The 18,016-nt window shown below is 46.8% G+C and overlaps 1 protein-coding gene across 3 annotated transcripts in view; it reads right to left on the reverse strand.

Moving 5' to 3' along the window:
• Positions 1–18,016, reverse strand: part of PTPRU (protein tyrosine phosphatase receptor type U) — a 231,435-nt gene that overhangs the window by 78,326 nt on the left and 135,093 nt on the right. For all 3 annotated transcript variants that reach the window (XM_082245604.1, XM_082245606.1, XM_082245605.1), the window contains exons 7-9: positions 9,616–9,909; positions 8,973–9,266; positions 8,753–8,862 (exon numbers count right to left, since the gene is read on the reverse strand). In XM_082245604.1, the coding sequence (XP_082101730.1) occupies positions 8,753–8,862; positions 8,973–9,266; positions 9,616–9,909 (698 nt within the window). The remainder of the gene's footprint in view (positions 1–8,752; positions 8,863–8,972; positions 9,267–9,615; positions 9,910–18,016) is intronic.

The following is an 18,016-nucleotide window of genomic DNA, read 5'->3' on the forward strand; positions in this document are numbered from 1 at the left end:
TTTGTCTGATTTCAGCAGTAATGTGTGCTTATACACCAAGTCAAAAAATGCAAGACCTAATGTAGAGTCATGTGCACAGATCAGTTTCCCACTCCGCCTTACAAACGGTTGCCCTACTTTGTTAGATGTTGGGCTGAGATGAATTGCAGCATGCAACTTATTGAGTTTGTCTAGAGGAAGGAACACTGGCTAGAGCCGAGTCCAGAGTCAGACCCAGATAATCCAGTTTTGTGGAAGGAACCAGAGCAGAATTCTTAAAATTCAGAAGCCAGCCGAACTTCCTCAGATTCTGTATAGATGGGATTAGCTTTTGGGTCAAAGAAAAACTAACTACAGCGCTTGCTGAGTAGAATAAATAATACCAAGTATATAACTCAATGATTATGGTAGTGACTTAAATTAAAAAATATCATGCAATATAATAGATGTAGCAATATTGAAACAAACAATGATATATAAATAACAAATCGTGAATATTAATATATATAAAAGTCCAATATATATAAATATATATATATATATATATATATATATATATATATATATATATAAGTGACTTGGTGCTCAAGGAGATCAGAAAAGTCCTTAGTGAATATATGGTTCAATGTAATTCAAGGTGCAAGTGCTCAAACGTAAGTGTCCTTATTATTCTGTGACATCAATCAGTTTCGCCGTGATTTGTGGGTAGATGAAATCACTTATCAGAACCAGTGGGTCCTATGTGCTTTACAGCACTAGGACCTTTCACGCTTAAGTGCCCCATGGGCTGGGATGGATTCCCCCTTTTTCCTCTTATGAGCTGGTCTGGATTATAAACTGGCTCCTAGTCACACCATGGTATTTTGGCAATTTATGAAAGGAAACAGAAGCTCCATATAGTGCAGTATCATCAAACAAGTTTATTACCCAATAAAATGGGTTAAAAAGGCAAGGAATTGCATTAAAAAGACATTCCGTGGTGGTCAATGGTCGGCTGGTGCGGGCTGCGTGTCCTCTCTGCAGAGTGGCGAGCGGTGCTTTCGGCTTGTGTTCCAGCTGACTGACGTAATGACGCTATGCGTTCCAAACTGACACGTTTCGTCACTTCCGGTGACGTCCTCAGAGTTTGATAGTTTGATCTGTATAGTGATGTCCACCTTGTCCATCAAAGCAGTAGGAGACACTGCTTCCAAAAGAAGGTCATCTAGGTAGCTCAGCACTGCGATTTCTCGCTGACGTAACAATGCCAGCACCAGAGCCAACACCTTTATGAAGACCCGAGGAGCAAAGACGAGACCAAAGGGTAATGCCACAAACTGATAATGCTCCTCTCCCAAGGAAAAGCGGAGGAAGCGTTGGTGACAGGCACATATTGGAATGCGTAAGTAAGCATCCTTGATGTCAATGGAGGCAATGAAATCCCCCTGATGTAAGGATGCCACCACCGAGCAAACAGACTCCATTCTGAACTTCTGTACCCGCACCAAGCAGTACAGGGCCTTGACATGCAGAATGGGACGCACATTGCCTTCTTTCTTTGGGACCTTGAACAGGTTTGAGTAAAACCCCTGAAATTGTTCCAGAGTTGGAACCAAAACAATTACCCCTTGAAGTAACAGGTCTTGCAATCGGTCCAGGGACAGACGCACATTGGAAGGAAAGAACCTCTCCGGAGGGTAACAATGAAACTCGATCTTGCAGTTGGACCATATCACTTCGTGGACCCACTTGTCTTGCACCAAGAGGTCCACAGGTCTGGAAACCAGCAAAGACCTCCCCCCACCCCTGGCACGGGTGAGGGGGCACCTTCATGCAGAGGGAGCCTTATCTGCGGGTCTGGAGAAACCAGCTTTGGATTTTCCAAGATCCAGTTCACTTGGATCCTCATGAAGAGGCCTTGAAAGGCTTTGAACTCATGTCAGCTAAACCCGAGGGACAAAAAAACTTTCTGACGGGCCACATCTGCGACGAGGTTCCTTGCCCTTACTAGCCCGCAGAAGAAAGGTGCTCTTCCCCCCTGTGAAACTCTAAATGATGTCATCCAGGGCAATAGTGAAGACTAGTCTGAGTTCCGAGCCGGCCACAGTGAACATATTGCGCGCTACAGCCTTCGCCTTTCTGTCAGCCGAATCCTTAAAAGCCAGCGATTCTTCTAACAGAATCATGATTGCCTTATTCAACCTGGAAACTGGGGGATCCACCACCGGTGGAACAGTCCTCTTCTTAGGGAGGGACTCTTCAAAAGGGTACCTCACTGTGAATCGCTTAGTGACCACAAAGGAACGTTTTGGATGTTCCTACTCTTTTGCGACAAATTTGTCAAAATAGGAAGGAAACAGAAACACCTTCTCCGCTCTAGACGGCATGTGAGTGCCAAAGGGAACCGATGCCTCTGCCACAGCTTCAGCTGTGTTCTCCATTTTTAAAGTCTCATGCAAAGACACAATCAGTGCGTCCACCTGCGCCTTTTCATGTGCGGTTACAGGAGTGGAAGAATCATCCTCACTATCTGAAGACTCAGGGGATGAGGCTGCAGAGCCCTCAGGGCGGGCTCTGTTCGCGGCAGCCAGATCAGATTCAGAATCAGAATCTGAGGAGACAGATGAAGCAGGGGAAGGCAGGGGGAAGGCAGGGGGAAGGCAGGGGGGGGGAGGCGGGGGCGCTTTTTACTACCCCGCTGCCCAAAAGCCACCTCCACCTGAAACACAAAGGACTCCAGGACAGCCATCAGTGCATCAATGGATGGTTGGGACCCGGAGGGCCCTGCAGGCTCTGAGAGGGGGTCAGGTGGGGAAATGTGCTCCAAGGACTTCATGAGAAATAAGGGTATTCCACAAAAAAAGCACAAAAACACTGCTAAGGAACACCCCCACCGCACTGGTAACACCACCCAGTCACCAGCCACAGAGCACCCCCCGTTCCTGCAGCAGAGAGAGGGAGTAAACCCCACCAGACTCACCACCCCTCCAGGCAGTCAATGGCAGCAGCAGGATCAAAGCACTCCACGTGCGGCATCCAGGAAGAAAAGAGGCCCAGGAGTCAGCACCAGGGGATAAGGAGGGGCTCCCACAGCTAAAATGAACACCCAGAAGGCTCCACAGCCATTCAATTCAATGCCGGGCTAATGCAAAATGGCTGCCGCGGCTACACAAACATGGCAGTCAGCCTATACAGAAAATAGGCTACAACAAAATGGCAGCCCTGCGTGGCTCCACGAGGCTCCAGGGACCCAGGAGGGATCCCTGGGCCCAAGCAAGTCACAGAGAAAAAAGGGGGGGCCATGGCAGGAGTCCCCCACCAGGTACAGCCCCCCTCACAGCTGATCGCCAGTGGCGTACCCCCCCCCCACCCCCATCGCCAGTACAGCACTCTGCCCCAGACCCAGGGGGTAGCCAGACCATCATACAACCCCAGTATAGATGGAGGGGGCATGGAGGGGCAGAGGGGGGTATAGATGACCCACAGGACCATCAGACTCAAGGGGGGCCTAACGGGAAGAAGGGGAACCTGGGGGTATGTCCGCCCTAGGGAGGGGCCCACATCCACCCCAAAACCCTCCAAGGGGAGAGGGGGATAGCCACTCACCATACCAGGAACAAGGCAGGCCCCGCTCCAGACAGAACCTCATCGCCATTGAAACGGGGGGCTGTCGGCCATGAGGAACACTGCGATGTTGACCGAGATCCGGCTGTATGCTGAGGCATTTAACTCGCAGGCCAGCCCATTTCCAGTGGGGCTATGTCGCGGCCAACCTAGCACAGAGCTGAGGTCTGCGCACACTAGCTGGCCAGACTGAGGTGACCACTGGATCTAGATTATCCAGCCCGTCGCCCAGTCCAGCAGTTTATTGTAGATCTCACAGGTGAAAAACAGGAGAAAAAAATCTATCTAAAAAGAAAAAATTGCTAGGACCAGAGATCCCAGCAAGGAACTAGGTCCTTACTCCTGATTAGGCAAAAAAAAAAAAACTATAGCAGAGAGGGGGAGTATACCTCCTGGGACTGCCCATAGGCCTAGTCAAGTTATTTTTCTGCCTAGTGTCCTACTCCTGTAGGTGGCAGTATAACCCAATGGTCAAGAAGATTAGGAGCTGTGTCCATCAATGAACGAAAGAGAAATAGTGGTTTTCCTGCTTAACAGGACGGCTGAAATGGTGTAATCAGGGGTCCTGTATGTTTAACAAGTGTTATTGGATCTTGCAGTGACTCATCTGGATCCAGGAAGTTTTGGAAACTGCTGGGTGGACAGGAGTGAACCATGCAGGAAGCGGTCTTTGCCTGGAGATGAGAGTCCAGTGAGGAGGGGCGCTTTGCCCTCCTCAGTGCCTGCTGCCATGTGGCCTCAGGCTGGAGAGCTGAACCATGTGTTTTGAAGAGCTGACTGACCAGGGAGCTGTATCTGTGAATATCTGTCTGGGATCCCTAGAGGGTGCTAAGACTAGAAGGAAGCTACCATTTGATCCAGAGGCCTTGTGAGTACAGACTGTAGAGATCTAGGGGCCTGTTCTTTAGTGGGCTACCTCTCTGTGCTAGGAAACTCAGCTACTGGGTGCAGCAGAAAGGGGATAATGGCTAGTTCCCTGAAGAGCAATAGTCTTTCTTGTAATTAGTTGAATTTTCCAAGTTAACAAATAAAACATCAAAAACAATCAAAACCCCACTGACTGAGTATTCAAGAAACGAGCCTAAGTTTGTGTCTGGCTGTGGAAAATACTGCATGCTTGACTGAAGAGATAAAGCAAGAGAGAGAGTATTCAAGCAGCTCCTATAGGGGCACTGCTACATATTATATAGGGGTCCTAAGTCTCCCCATAGTCCTTCTAGCTCCATGTGCTGTGTATTGAAGACTTGGGGTGTGGTTCATGGCTCTACACCTGAGGGACCCCCCAGGTTATCTCCCCAAACCTGACCCATTTCTATTTACCCCCTGACCCAATAGTCTGAACGAAATATGGCATTAAAAAACATTACAACACGTTACATCTCAGGGCTTTTTTAAGTCCTTTAATGAGTTAGTGTCAAGGTCTTACCTTGCCTTCCTGTTGGCAGCCATCTTGGACATGAGTAGACTGCTTTCTCTTATAAACTCTGTTTGCATCATCACTTGCCTGCTGCCTGGGCGTCGCTCAGTGATGATGCTGCACACCTGACTATTTATATCACCTGATGATTTGCAGTCCTTGGCCTTGTGTTTTTGCTCCAAGGTGCATCATTGCTAGCAGCCTTCTGTTATTCGTGTCCCTTTGTGCATGACCTGGCTTGACTGACGACTTTCCTGGCTCTCGATTCCCTATGGGTTTACGTCCCCACACCGGCTGGCGACACGGCATTGGCTGACTACCTGCATCTGAACTCGACTCCAGCTTGGATGACTACCCACTTCCGGACTCGATCCCGGCTTGGATGACTACCTGCTTCTGGACTTTACCCCAGCTGTTCCTGATTTCACTCCTCTCTCTTGCTGTGCGTTTATTGTTATTGCTATAATAAATTGCTTTATTTTACTTGTATTTTCCTGGCACACTGACAGGTAAAGGCACTGTACCAACTACCTAATTCACACTTTTTTAGGTATTTACAAATACGACACTGTTTTCAGGCTCAACTTGGCCCTGGGCACATTTCCCTAGAAGTTAGTGATATGGAATTGTTGCTGCGGGATGAGGAGCTGGTCAAGCCTTTGTCCACAGTATACAAAGATCTTTTTCCAGAAACTATTACACTGATACGTGCCTGTAAATCAGCTTGGGAAGTTGTGGCTCTTGGCCTAGATCAAGAGGAGTGGGGCGATGTTTGGGAAGCTCCCTTTACCAGATTAGTCTCTGCTAGACACACTGCTTAACCACTTCCCGGCCAGCCGCCGTACTTATACTGCGGCAGGTTGGCTCTGTCCCACGAAACAACGTATCTATACGTTGTTTCACAGGACAGCTAATGGGGGCACGCCCACCCGTCGATTGGCCACAGGGGGAGCCAATCAGCGGGTCCAGTGATCACTCGTGATCACTCCCTGTGGAGAGTAAAGGCGGCAGACCGCTGTTCTGTCAGTAATGAACACAGGGACTCTGTGTTCCTCCTATTTAGGAACACCGATCCCTGTGTTCATCCAGCAAGCCCATCTCCACACAGTTAGAAAGCACTCCCTAGGGACACATTTAACCCTTTGATCACCCCTGGTGTTAACCCCTTCCCTGCAAGTGTCATTAGTACAGTAACAGTGCATATTTGTAGCACTGACTACTGTAGTAATGTCACTGGTCCCCCCAAAAGTGTCAAAAATGTCAGTTTGGTGTCCGATCTGTCCGCCGCAATGTCGCAGTTCTGCTAAAAATCGTTGATCGCCGCCATTACTAGTAAAAAATAAATAGAAATTACATAAATCTTTCCTCTAGTTTGTAGACGTGATAACTTTTGCACAAACCAATCAATATACACTTATTGGGATTTTTTTTTTAACAAAAATATTTAGCAGAATACATATTGGCCTAAAATGACAAAAAAAATAGATTTTTATATTTTTCATATTGGGAATGTTTTATAGCAGAATGTAAATAATTTAGTTTTTTTTTTCCAGAATTGTCGCTTTTTTTTTTGTTTATAGCACAAAAAATAAAAATCGCAGAGGTGATCAAATACCACCAAAAAAAAGCTCTATTTCTGGGAAAAAAAGGAAATAAATTTGATTTGGGTACAGCGCCACAAGGCCGCGCAATTGTCAGTTAAAATAACGCAGTGTCGTATCGCAAAAAATGGCCTGGTCATTAAGGGGATAAAACGGACCAGAATTGGTAATACACTTTAAGTTCATACATAGGGTATATCTCACACCTGCTAGACTGGCTAAGATATTTGGGAACCAATCCTCCCTTTGCTGGCGCTGTTCCCCCACCAGATGCATTTCATACATGTTTTTTGGAACTGTCCGGCTACAGGTCCCTTCTGGAGGGAGGTTTTGGCATCCATCACTTCTATATATAGTCACAAAAAAAGTGCAGCGCTCTCTTTCAATAAAGTGCATTCAAATTATAGTGCATAAATAAATAACTGAAAACAGTGTAAAAATAATATATATATATATATATATATATAATAAATAACGTGAGTCCATCAATAAATGATTCAATGTCCATGAAAAAAAAAATGTTGCAGTCCCAACACCAGAAATAATAATAATTGCCTTTGATCACCACAGTGCTGTTCATCCCACCTATGACTGTGTTCTCACCTGCTTGAATGGACCTCACTAACTTAAGATCTATATGTGCTTTGCAGTGTTATAAGTGGCATCGCTTCCACTGGCTGTACCCTCAAAATCCGTGGCTCTCAGCAGCTCTCAGCGTGGTGTCAAATATACAGGAGTCAAAAGGAAAGAACCATAGTGCAAATCGCTAAAAAAAAATATTTATTTCCATATAAAAATCCACTCGCATTTCAGAAGTAAAAAACAAGCATTTCACAATACAATCCTCCACATAGACATCTTCACCTAGTCCCAGCATGATTACATCACGGCTCACCTCATGCATAGTGCCCAATGGGCTTTCTCCAAGGACCACGAGTTTGGAGGGTACAGCCAGTGGGAGCAATGCCACTTATAACACCGCAAAGCACATATAGACCTACTTTAATTAGTGAGGTCCTTTCAATCAGGTGGGAAGACACCCATGGGTGGGGTGAAGGGCACTATGGTGATCAGAGGCAATTACTAGAGTTTCTGGGGTGTTGGGACTGCAACCGTTTTTTTCATGGACATTGAATCATTTATTGATGGACTGTGTATATATATATATATATATATATATATATATATATATATATATATATATATATACATATATTTAAAAGAAAAGATTGTCTCACCTTAATTTATTATACAGGTATGTAGATTATATTTACAATGTTTTCAGATATTTATGCACTATAATTTGTATGCATTTTATTGAAGAAGCTACACTTTTTTGTGACTATTTATATTTATTGCATTTAGTACAGGTGATTGGATGCACAGTGGTGTTAGCTGCTTCCTATAGTATACAGAGGTGAGTAATAGGTGGTTAATACACAGGGATAGCGTGGAAAGTTAACTCACACTTCTATAACCAGCATTTCTGTTCTCCTCTCCATAGAAATGTGTTGAATAAGTCTCGTGGACTCACTTGCCACTATTACAGCTATACATACCCTCCATACTTTATTGTTGTTTTATGCCAGGAAGTTGTTTATACTGAACTATCTTGGAAAGAATCGTCAGCATCATCTGCGGCAGCATGGAAATCATTAGTGAACAAAGCAGTCCCTCTGTATAAAGCCACTTATGCAAATAGGGGTGCATTTACCAAGTATGATAAAGTGTGGAGTGGATGGTTGTCTTCTATGGATACTGTTTCTGACTTAATCACTGTATGAACTCCCTTTCCTAGCTGTGTATTTAAGATATATTTCCCTGTTTTTTCATAGCTCTAGAGTTGACTGTATATTCCTTGCTCTGATTGGTGGGGGGGGAGGTATTGATGTCGACATAATATGTGTATCCTGGAGTGATTGACATGTGGGGTTCAGCATTTCATCGGTCAAGGGTCTTTCACCTTTATGGATGACCTAAACACTGGCATCATTGATTGCATTTTTTGTTTTTACATTTTCTTTGTTTTTTTTTTTTTTCGTTTTACTTTTTGAATTTTGTATGCTTGTTACTTGGCAATTTGCTGCAAATTTTTTTTTGTTTACCTTGAAAATTTAAATAAACAGAGGTTTATAAAAAAAAATCTATTCACCTCATATTGTGTAAGGATCCCATTGGGTTCAGCAGGCTCATCCCAAGACAGCAGAATGGCATCATCTATAGAGGTGACGCCAAGAGACTCTGAGGCAATGGCTCCAGGAACTGAAAAACAAAATAAGGATTTCTACATTTTAGCAAGCTTCTACCCACATGCACGGAAATAGTATGCATAGTAGAATTATAGCAACATTGAACTGGGGTATCTCACACACCATCTTCCTGTGTATAGCAGGTAACCTCTTTGCCCTCCTTTCGGCCCTCAGGGTTGGAAACCACAAGGCGGCAATGGATGACACTATATGGTGGTAGGCCTCGGAGTGTATAATGACTAGATCCCCCCTCAACTGTCACGCAGTCTTGCAGTGTGCTCGATTCACAGTGGTAGCAAAGTGTGACGGAGTAGGTGTGACACCGGGTGATGTTGAAACCAACTGCTTCCCAATACAGAGTCAGCTGGCGTGGCTGCTCAGCTGTGCATGAAAGGCCTTTAGGTGCTCGCATTGGCTCTGAAAAGATATAACAAAAGATGCAGTCAGGAGAAGGCAAAGCCGTAAACTCATGTCTTAACTGGTTAAATAAATGGTGGTTTACAGCTGTTCAAATGTGCCATTTAGCTTCCCAGGGATACAATACCCAACAGCTATGACATGAGCATCTTTACAACATAACAAAGCACTGCTGTTCTTTTTTTTTTTTTAACTCCCTGCCGTTCTGCACATGTCACTCATCCCTGTGTACCGAATGCTTTGTGATTCCTTTAAAATAACTCACAGTATTTCCATTTTCCAGAATGACAAGCTCAGTTATATTTACATCCTAATATATCAATAAATTGTGATAGTTTTTGATTCCTACCTGCACATTTTGTCCGGCTGATGAGGGCTGGTCCAGGTCTCCCAGTGCCTCCCTCCCCAGGTCGAGTAAGCAGCACAGAAATGTGATATTGTGAGTCAGGGTCCAAGTGCCACAGCTTGTATGTGTGCGCGGTGACAGCATGCCTTTCCCGCCAGCTCCCTCCACTCACTCGGTACTCAATCTCCCTGCGCACAATGGGCCCATCACCCGTGATGGAACGTGTGTTAAGCTGTACAACTAGATAGGTGGGACCAGCTCTTAAAAGTTGTGGTGGAGCAATCGGGGTGGGAGGCTCTGTGTAATATATAGCAGCAATACATCAGTATGTGGAAATAGGTACTTCCATATTAAGCAAATAATCACAAAGAGGCAATAGCATGCATTATTGTGTGTGTGGATCGTTGGACAATTCTTTTTTTATACAAAAACATGCGTTTTATTACTGTAGCACCACCCCCGCAGGAGCTGCTGATTATATTATTGGGTCTACACCCTGCCTAACAACCCAATCAAATTGGCTCGATCCCTCCTCAGGCACAACTGACCCAGAATAGGACTGGACTATCAAATAGATACACAGGTTGGAATACAATACTTCACTATGCAACAATACCTTGTTACCTTCTTGAATAGTAGTCCTTCTGGGTGACACAATGGAACAACGCACAAGATTGTAATTAACCAAACTTAGTTTACTATGTATCAAATTGAATAGGGGAGATACAATACAATACAATACAAGTCCATAAAAGGTTATTTAAAACAGCTTTAAAAAGGTAAAAGAATACCCCCACACTCCTCCTGCATTAAGGCTAGACACAGTACCAGGTAGGTGGGCCTATCTGAGTCCCTCCCCCAGAGTTCTCTTCTTTCTTGTTGATCTTCGCTAGCAAGGTTATTGAATAGAGCTCATTTGTAATCCAGATTAGGAATAAAGATCAAGAAAGAAAAAACAACGAGCTGTTAGTTGTCACCGCAGGGTGTCTGCGTAACTGAGCAATAACTTCTGCGAGAGAGATAAGCCTCTGGCGACTCCTTTACAGACCTTATTGTTTGTCTATGAGTCTCCTGAGAGAGTATGGTGATAAACCCCGGGGTTTTATCACCTCCTGCTGCGCTACCGCTATCTGTAGATAAAACTGTCTCTTCAGCAGATAAAGTCAGTTATTGGGCATGTGCCCTCTCACCAACAGAAGTTTCTCCTTCGCGCGCTTCCACTGCGGTCTCAGTCCTTTGGCTATATGCCAGCCGCGCGGGGTCCTTCTGGCGGATGACTTCCGGTCTCGGCAAACAGCAGTATGACCTCCAGGAATGTACCTCGTGCTTGAGATGGGACGGTTCCACGTCGTCCCTCCAGGCTAAAAGGCTCTGGCCCAATATCCAGTGTCAGTCCTTCACTCTCGCTCGCTGGTTCCTCAGAGTCCAGCGCAGAAAGGCCCCCCCCCTTCGCGCGCTTCTCTCTTCCTTTAAATAACCTCCCCCATAGTGCCGTGCGGTGCAGCCGTGCACCCTGGATCTTGCAAAGCAGCCTGGGAGATGTAGTTTCTTCATCTTGTGAAAAGGAAGTCACAGCCCGGGAAATTCCATGCAGCTACCACTAGAGGGAGCCTAGTTCCTGGATCTTGCAAAGCAGCCTGGGAGATGTAGTTTCTTCATCTTGTGAAAAGGAAGTCACAGCCCGGGAAATTCCATGCAGCTACCACTAGAGGGAGCCTAGTTCCTTCCCACATATCAAACAGTGTCTTTAGGCATGTTTAACCCCGCTACACACTCCCCCCACTTGAGAAACTTTGGTCCCCAAAGAGGTCAACAGTATGTACCCTAGTGCATAGGTTGGCATTATACAACAAAAACATTAACATTTTGCTGAAATAAGTCAATCTGAATACATCCAATTTTGTATTCTAATAGCAGTGCAACAGTAAAACGATAAAGTGCAATTAATAAACAAATAAGTGATTTCTACAGTGTTAATATAGTGCTGATTTCTAGTGCTTTTATATAGTGCTCCTTTAAAAAGCACATGTGCCTTTGCAATTTCTTAAACACTTACATCTTAAAGTTTGTGTTGAAAAAAAAACATCAAAAGGTGAGAAAGAGAAAAAAACATATAGTGAGGTCAGAGCAACAAAATGTGCGCAAACATTAACTCACAAAGTAAACCAAATTGTGAACATCAAAAACTGTGCTTATTATAATGGCCAAACCCAATATCCTTATGTACAAACTTAAATGCAAACGTTTTCTACTTCAATACTTTGTTCTCATGATCTCTCACAGACCCCCCAAAACTTGGGTGGCTTGTACAGTTGTGCCTGGGGGTGAGCTAGGGTTGTCCCCCACCAAATCTACAGTGGAGGAACTAGGCTGGTCAGGAGATCTTTTGGAGGTAAAAACAGCTTCTTCCGAACATTCACCCAATTGATCATAGGTCAGTCTCTTAGGTGGGTGAATGACTCTCCTTTCCCTCTGTTCCCGTGGAGGCATGCTCTCAGAGGTGCTAGGATCAGGCACTTCTGAGGATTCTTCAATGTCCCCCTCCTCATGTTCCAACACAGAGGAACCTGATGGTTCAAGAGAGGTCAGTTCTTCTTCAGAGAAGGGTGCAACCTCCTCCTCAGAACCTTCATCCTCAGCTGCTTCTTCTGGAAGCATATGAAAGGGTATGAATTCAGGGGCTTCTGCCCGAAGGGCTCCTCTATCAGCCAAGTCAGATGAAGACAGGGAGGCAGGTGTGGGTTCTGGCAACTGAGATGACCACAACCAGTCGGGTACCTCCTCTTCATCTTCCAAATCTTCAGATGGAGAACTTCCCTCTCCCTCATCTGGGAGCGTCGTCTGAGATCTGGTAACTGGTCTGGACCGGCGAGAAGTCGAAGGGGCCTCTGACAAGTCTTCCACAGGGGGCATACGAACCGCTTCAGAGAGAGGCAGCAAATGGTTCCGATGCCAAGCCTTCAATGGACCCACACTTCCTTCAGGCCGAATTTGGTACACAGGAAGGTTTGGCAGTTGCTTGCAGATAACATAAGGTTGGGACTTCCAGCGGTCTGCCAACTTGTGTTTTCCCGGGACACCCAAGTTTCTCAACAAAACCCTGTCCCCTGGTTGCAGGTCATGGATCCGAACTTTTAGGTCGAAATTTTTTTTATTCCGCAGTCCACGTTGATCAGATGTGGCCTGAGCCTTGTCATAGGCCGCTTTCAGACTCTTCCGCAGTCGGTCCACATATCCTCTATGCGATGCTGAAGAGGTATGATCAGGCGAAATGCCAAAGGCCAAATCCACTGGCAACCGAGCCTCCCTTCCAAACATCAGCCGATAAGGGGAATATCCAGTAGCATCACTGACAGTGCTGTTGTAGGCATGCACAATGGCAGCTACGTGCTTGCCCCAATGCTGTTTCTTCTCTGAGCTCAAAGTCCCCAACATATCCAAAAGAGTCCTGTTAAATCGTTCAGGCTGGGCATCCCCCTGTGGATGGTAGGGAGTGGTTCTAGTCTTTTGAATGCCTAACATATCTAACAGTCTCTTGATCAGTCTGCTTTCAAAGTCCCTTCCCTGATCAGAATGGAGGCGTTGTGGTAACCCATAATGTACAAAGAACTTCTCTACAAGAACTTTGGCTACCGTTGAGGCCTTCTGATCCCTTGTTGGGAATGCTTGAGCATATCTGGTAAAATGGTCTGTTACCACAAGGACATTCCCCTGGCCACTCAGATCAGGCTCTAAGCAAAGGAAATCAATGCACACCAGCTCCATGGGTCCCTGACTTTGTAGATGGCCCATTGGGGCTGCTTGACGTGGCAGAGTCTTCCTCTGTATACACCGGACACAAGAATGACAGTATCCTTCAACTTCGGCCCTCATACAAGGCCAGTAGAACCTGTCCCTGACAAGCTGAAAGGTTCTTTCGGGCCCCAGATGGCCATGATTATCATGAAGAGCGGCCAGAACTCCCTCTCTGTACTTAGCTGGTAAGAACAGTTGCCACTTCTCCTCCAGATCTTCAGATGGACCTCTCCGGTAGGCCACTCCTTCTCTGATCTGTAACCGGGTCCACTCTCTATGCAACAGACGGGCCCCCTGAGGGGAGTCAGTTAGAAGCAACTCAGGGCTCTGGATCTCCAGGGCTTCCAAGAGAAGTTTTCCCAAAGGGTCTTCCAACTGCTCCTTCCGCAAGTCCCTTTTGGACAGCCGGGGCAAACCCTCCCCTTCAACTTGGGTCACCTGGCAGTAGCATTTGGGTACTCCGATAGCCGAAACCCCAATCTCTTCTGCTCTTGACCCTCCTCGGGATCGAAATTCAGTTCCCTGATATAGGGCACGCACCCCTTCTGGAGCCAAATGAGTCCATTCTTCCGCAGGTTCCTGTGGAACATGCAACCTTCTGGATAGGGCATCTGCATCCCTATTTCCGATTCCTGGCCGATACTTCAGGCTAAAATTGAAGCTAGAGAGGGCAGCCAACCATCGATGTCCTGTTGCATCCAGCTTGGCCGTAGTCAACAGATAGGTGAGGGGATTATTATCTGTCTTGACAATGAATTCAGCTCCGTACAGGTAGTCTTTCAATTTGTCAACCACTGCCCACTTCAAGGCCAAGAATTCAAGTTTGTGAGTAGGATAATTCCTTTCAGCAGGCAGTAGGCTTCTGCTCACATAGGCAACAGGTCGCAGATGACCCTCATGCTCCTGATAAAGTACCCCCCCCAGCCCATCTCGGCTGGCATCAACATGCAGTTCATATGGTTTTGTGGGGTCCGCATAGGCCAACACAGGGGCAGTGGTTAGGGTTTCCTTCAGCTGGACAAAGGCCCCTTCGCATTCCGGGGTCCACTGATCCTGGATGGATTCCTTAGCCTTCCGGGGGCCTATGGTGGACTTCGCCGGCTTTACCAACTCAGGGACATCATCTTCTTCATTCTTCAGGAGCTCATTTAGGGGTCGGGCAATCTGGGCGAACCCCTCCACAAACCTCCTGTAATAGGAGCAAAAGCCCAAGAATGACCGGAGTTCGGTCACATTTGTGGGTCTCGGCCAGGAAGCAACAGCATCCAGCTTGTCCGGGTCAGTGGCCACCCCTTCTTCAGACACGATATGGCCCAGGTAATGGACCGAGGACTGATAGAATTGGCACTTCTCAGGAGAAAGTTTCAGACCTTCTTCATGTAGCCTCTTCAAGACCTTTTCCAACCTCTCCTCATGTTCTTCTAAAGTTCTGCCAAACACGATAACATCATCCAAGTATACCAGTACCTCTATCAAATTCATATCTCCAACGGTCCTCTCCATCAGCCTTTGGAAGGTAGCAGGGGCCCCGGACAACCCCTGAGGCATGCGATTGAACTCAAAGAACCCCACAGGGGTGATGAAGGCTGTTTTCTCCCGATCTTCAGGGTGCATGGGGATCTGATAATACCCACTCTTTAAGTCCATCACACTGAACCACTTCGCCCCTGACAGACTCTGTAGGGCATCTTCGATTCGAGGAGTGGTATACTGGTCTGGGATGGTTCTTCTGTTCAGCGTTCGGTAGTCGATACAAAGCCTCAAAGATCCATTTTTCTTCCGGACTACCACTATCGGGGAAGCATACGGGCTCCTGGATTCTCGGATAATCCCGATCTTTTTGAGCTCTGCCAGCTGTTGACGTAGATCTTCTAAGTCACCTAAGGGGACTCGCCGGACTCTCTCCCTGAAAGGCTTGTCCTCACTCAGGCGGATCTTATGAGTGGCGCTCCTGGCACATCCCACGTCAAACTCGTCCTTAGAGAATATTTCCCTACATCGAGCAAGTTGTGCCTTGGCCCTCTTCACCCATTCCGGCGGGAGGGCAGCGTTTCCAGAGCAAAGCTCCTCTATAACCGCTTCACCCTGTTCCTTTTCTTTGAAATCAATGGGGGCAACTGGGGTAGCCGGGTTGACTTGGCCCAGGAGCACTCTGGCCGGTACCTTCACTGGTGTAATAGAGGTGTTTCTGACACTCACTAAAACCCTTCCACGGTTTTCCTGTAACACCTTCAAAGGGATCACCTCAGGGATCACTTCTATCCCTCTCTGTCTCTCCTTTTGACCTGATTCAAAGATAATGAAGGGACCCGGCTGTTGCCATGTGAGTTTGACAGAAGCCTTAAAACAGGCCACCTCTCCTGGCTGTAAGACCTTTTCTGCTCTATCCAGCTTCCAGAGTCGTCCAACTCCTTCTGCGGGGGTCTCTTGCTCCAACACTAATCGTTGGTAGGCCTGCCGTAGCATGGGATGGATCCTTGGCGCCTGAGCATCTTGTCCCTGGACCAGTTGTATCAGAAGGCGCCTTACCAGGTCAGTGTTTGTTCCTACGATGAGAGAGCTTTTGTTGGCCCCTGGTGGACGAGGACAGACCACCGCTAAGGTGTCGAAGGTTTCCGCTTCACCAGCCACTGATGGATCAAAGGTCAACTTGATTGGCAGATACCCGTCATAGGGAAAACTTTGGGTCCCAATACCCCATATCTCCAGATCTTCCAACTTCTGCAAAGGTAGATGGGTAAGATATTTATCATAGAAGTCTCTATACAAAAGAGTCACCTGGGCCCCTGTGTCAAGGAGGGCTCTTGTGTAAATTCCTTCCACCTGAACCGAGACCACTGGGGAGGGCCCGACCAAGTTAGTTGGGAATTCTCTTGATGTAGCCTGGTTGTCTGATTCAGTTCTCTGTACCCTGGCCCTCTTCTCCTTTTTCTTCCTTGATCTGGGCCCCCGCTGAACCCGGTGTGCATTGACTTTCCTTCCCTCAGTAACCCGGAGTCTAGAACTGGGGGTATTATATTTGGGTCTGACCCCCTGACTCAGTTTCCCTGATCCTGCACCACTTCTGGAGTCCCTTAAGACTGGCGGACACCCGGTTGACTCCTTCACCGGTGTCCTCTGAAGTTTCCCGCTGGCTCGCGAGGTTTCGCGGCAGCATTTCCTGAGCTGGGACATACCCTTCTAACATGCCCAACTCCCCCGCAGTTGAAACAAGTTAACAATCTTGCAGGCCGTGGCTCTGGATCTGTGCTGAGACTAACAGGTTCATCTGGCCTCTCCGATATACTCCCCTTGGGTAGAGTGGATACCTGACCAATCAGGATGGACACCATTTCTATCAACTGAGACACTTGGGTCTTTAGAAGTTCAACTTGAGAGTCACCCTCTTCCACACTTATCACTCCAACCCGGGCAGTTGAGTCAAACTGCCGACTTTTCTTCTTGTTGTCCAACATAACCTCTTCCTCTCTGACCATTCGAATCAGATCGGGGTATTCTAGAATGCCGCCATCTCGACGAGTTCGTAACAGTATGGCAATGGGATCTAAAGGTTGAGCCCCTTTCAGAACCTGTCGTGCACGAGTCTCATCTATTTTCCGGTGGTCTATTCCTTTCTTTAGCAGAATCTGGTGGATAATCCTATCCAGACGTTTAATGAATTCGGACAACTTCTCCCCCTCTTCTTGATAACAGTGGTCCAACTGGTAGAGAAGTTCAGCCGCGTTCTCCGTCCGACCAAACACATCTTGCAGAATGTCCAAATAATCCTGTGCAGTGCAGTTCTTCTTGCTAAGCTTTAGATTACGTACAGCCTCTAATGCAGGTCCCCTTAAACTCTCTGTGATTCTCTGCTTCTTGTGCTGTTCTGGTACCTCCCATTCCTCCAAAGCCTGAGTGGCGGTATCTAACCACTCTTCGAACCCATCTTCTGCTGAAGGCACAGGCTGTTTCCCAGAGAATGTCCGGAGCTTCCTATATCCAGTCATCAAATAGCTCGAGGAGTCCCTACTACATTTTGCCACAATCTCCCCAAGAACAGCACACAGTTCTGAGCTAAAAGTCGACAAAGGTGATGACTCAGGATGCCCTTCTTGGACACCTTTTTCTTGGCTGGATACCCCAGGGGTGGTGGATGAGGGACCCGCAATAGGAACTCCTGGATGTATCAGGAAAAGTTCTGTTTGGTCAGTAGTTTTTACACTGTTTCCGTTGAAATAATCAGGGACCCCCTTCCTCCACTCACACAGTGCATACGTGTGTGGGACAGTGGTGTCAGTTTTCATGTCAATCACCCAAAATTTCCTGTCTGTGGATAGTGCCCTCAAAACAGGGAGGAGCTTTTCTTCAGTCCAGGCTTCTCCCTTGATTTCAACCACCAGGCCATTTTCCACTATGACATTCTCTTCCTTGCACCACTCAGCAGCAGCGACAGGATCCATTTCTGCGTGGGAGGGAATTCTATGGCTGAGAGGGTTGTATTGCAGGACTGTAGAAATCCCGGACGAGCCCCCACGTGTAGCACCACCCCCGCAGGAGCTGCTGATTATATTATTGGGTCTACACCCTGCCTAACAACCCAATCAAATTGGCTCGATCCCTCCTCAGGCAC

The sequence above is a fragment of the Pelophylax lessonae genome (assembly GCF_965119305.1).
Source record: "Pelophylax lessonae genome assembly, chromosome: 2".
Taxonomy (NCBI): domain Eukaryota; kingdom Metazoa; phylum Chordata; class Amphibia; order Anura; family Ranidae; genus Pelophylax; species Pelophylax lessonae.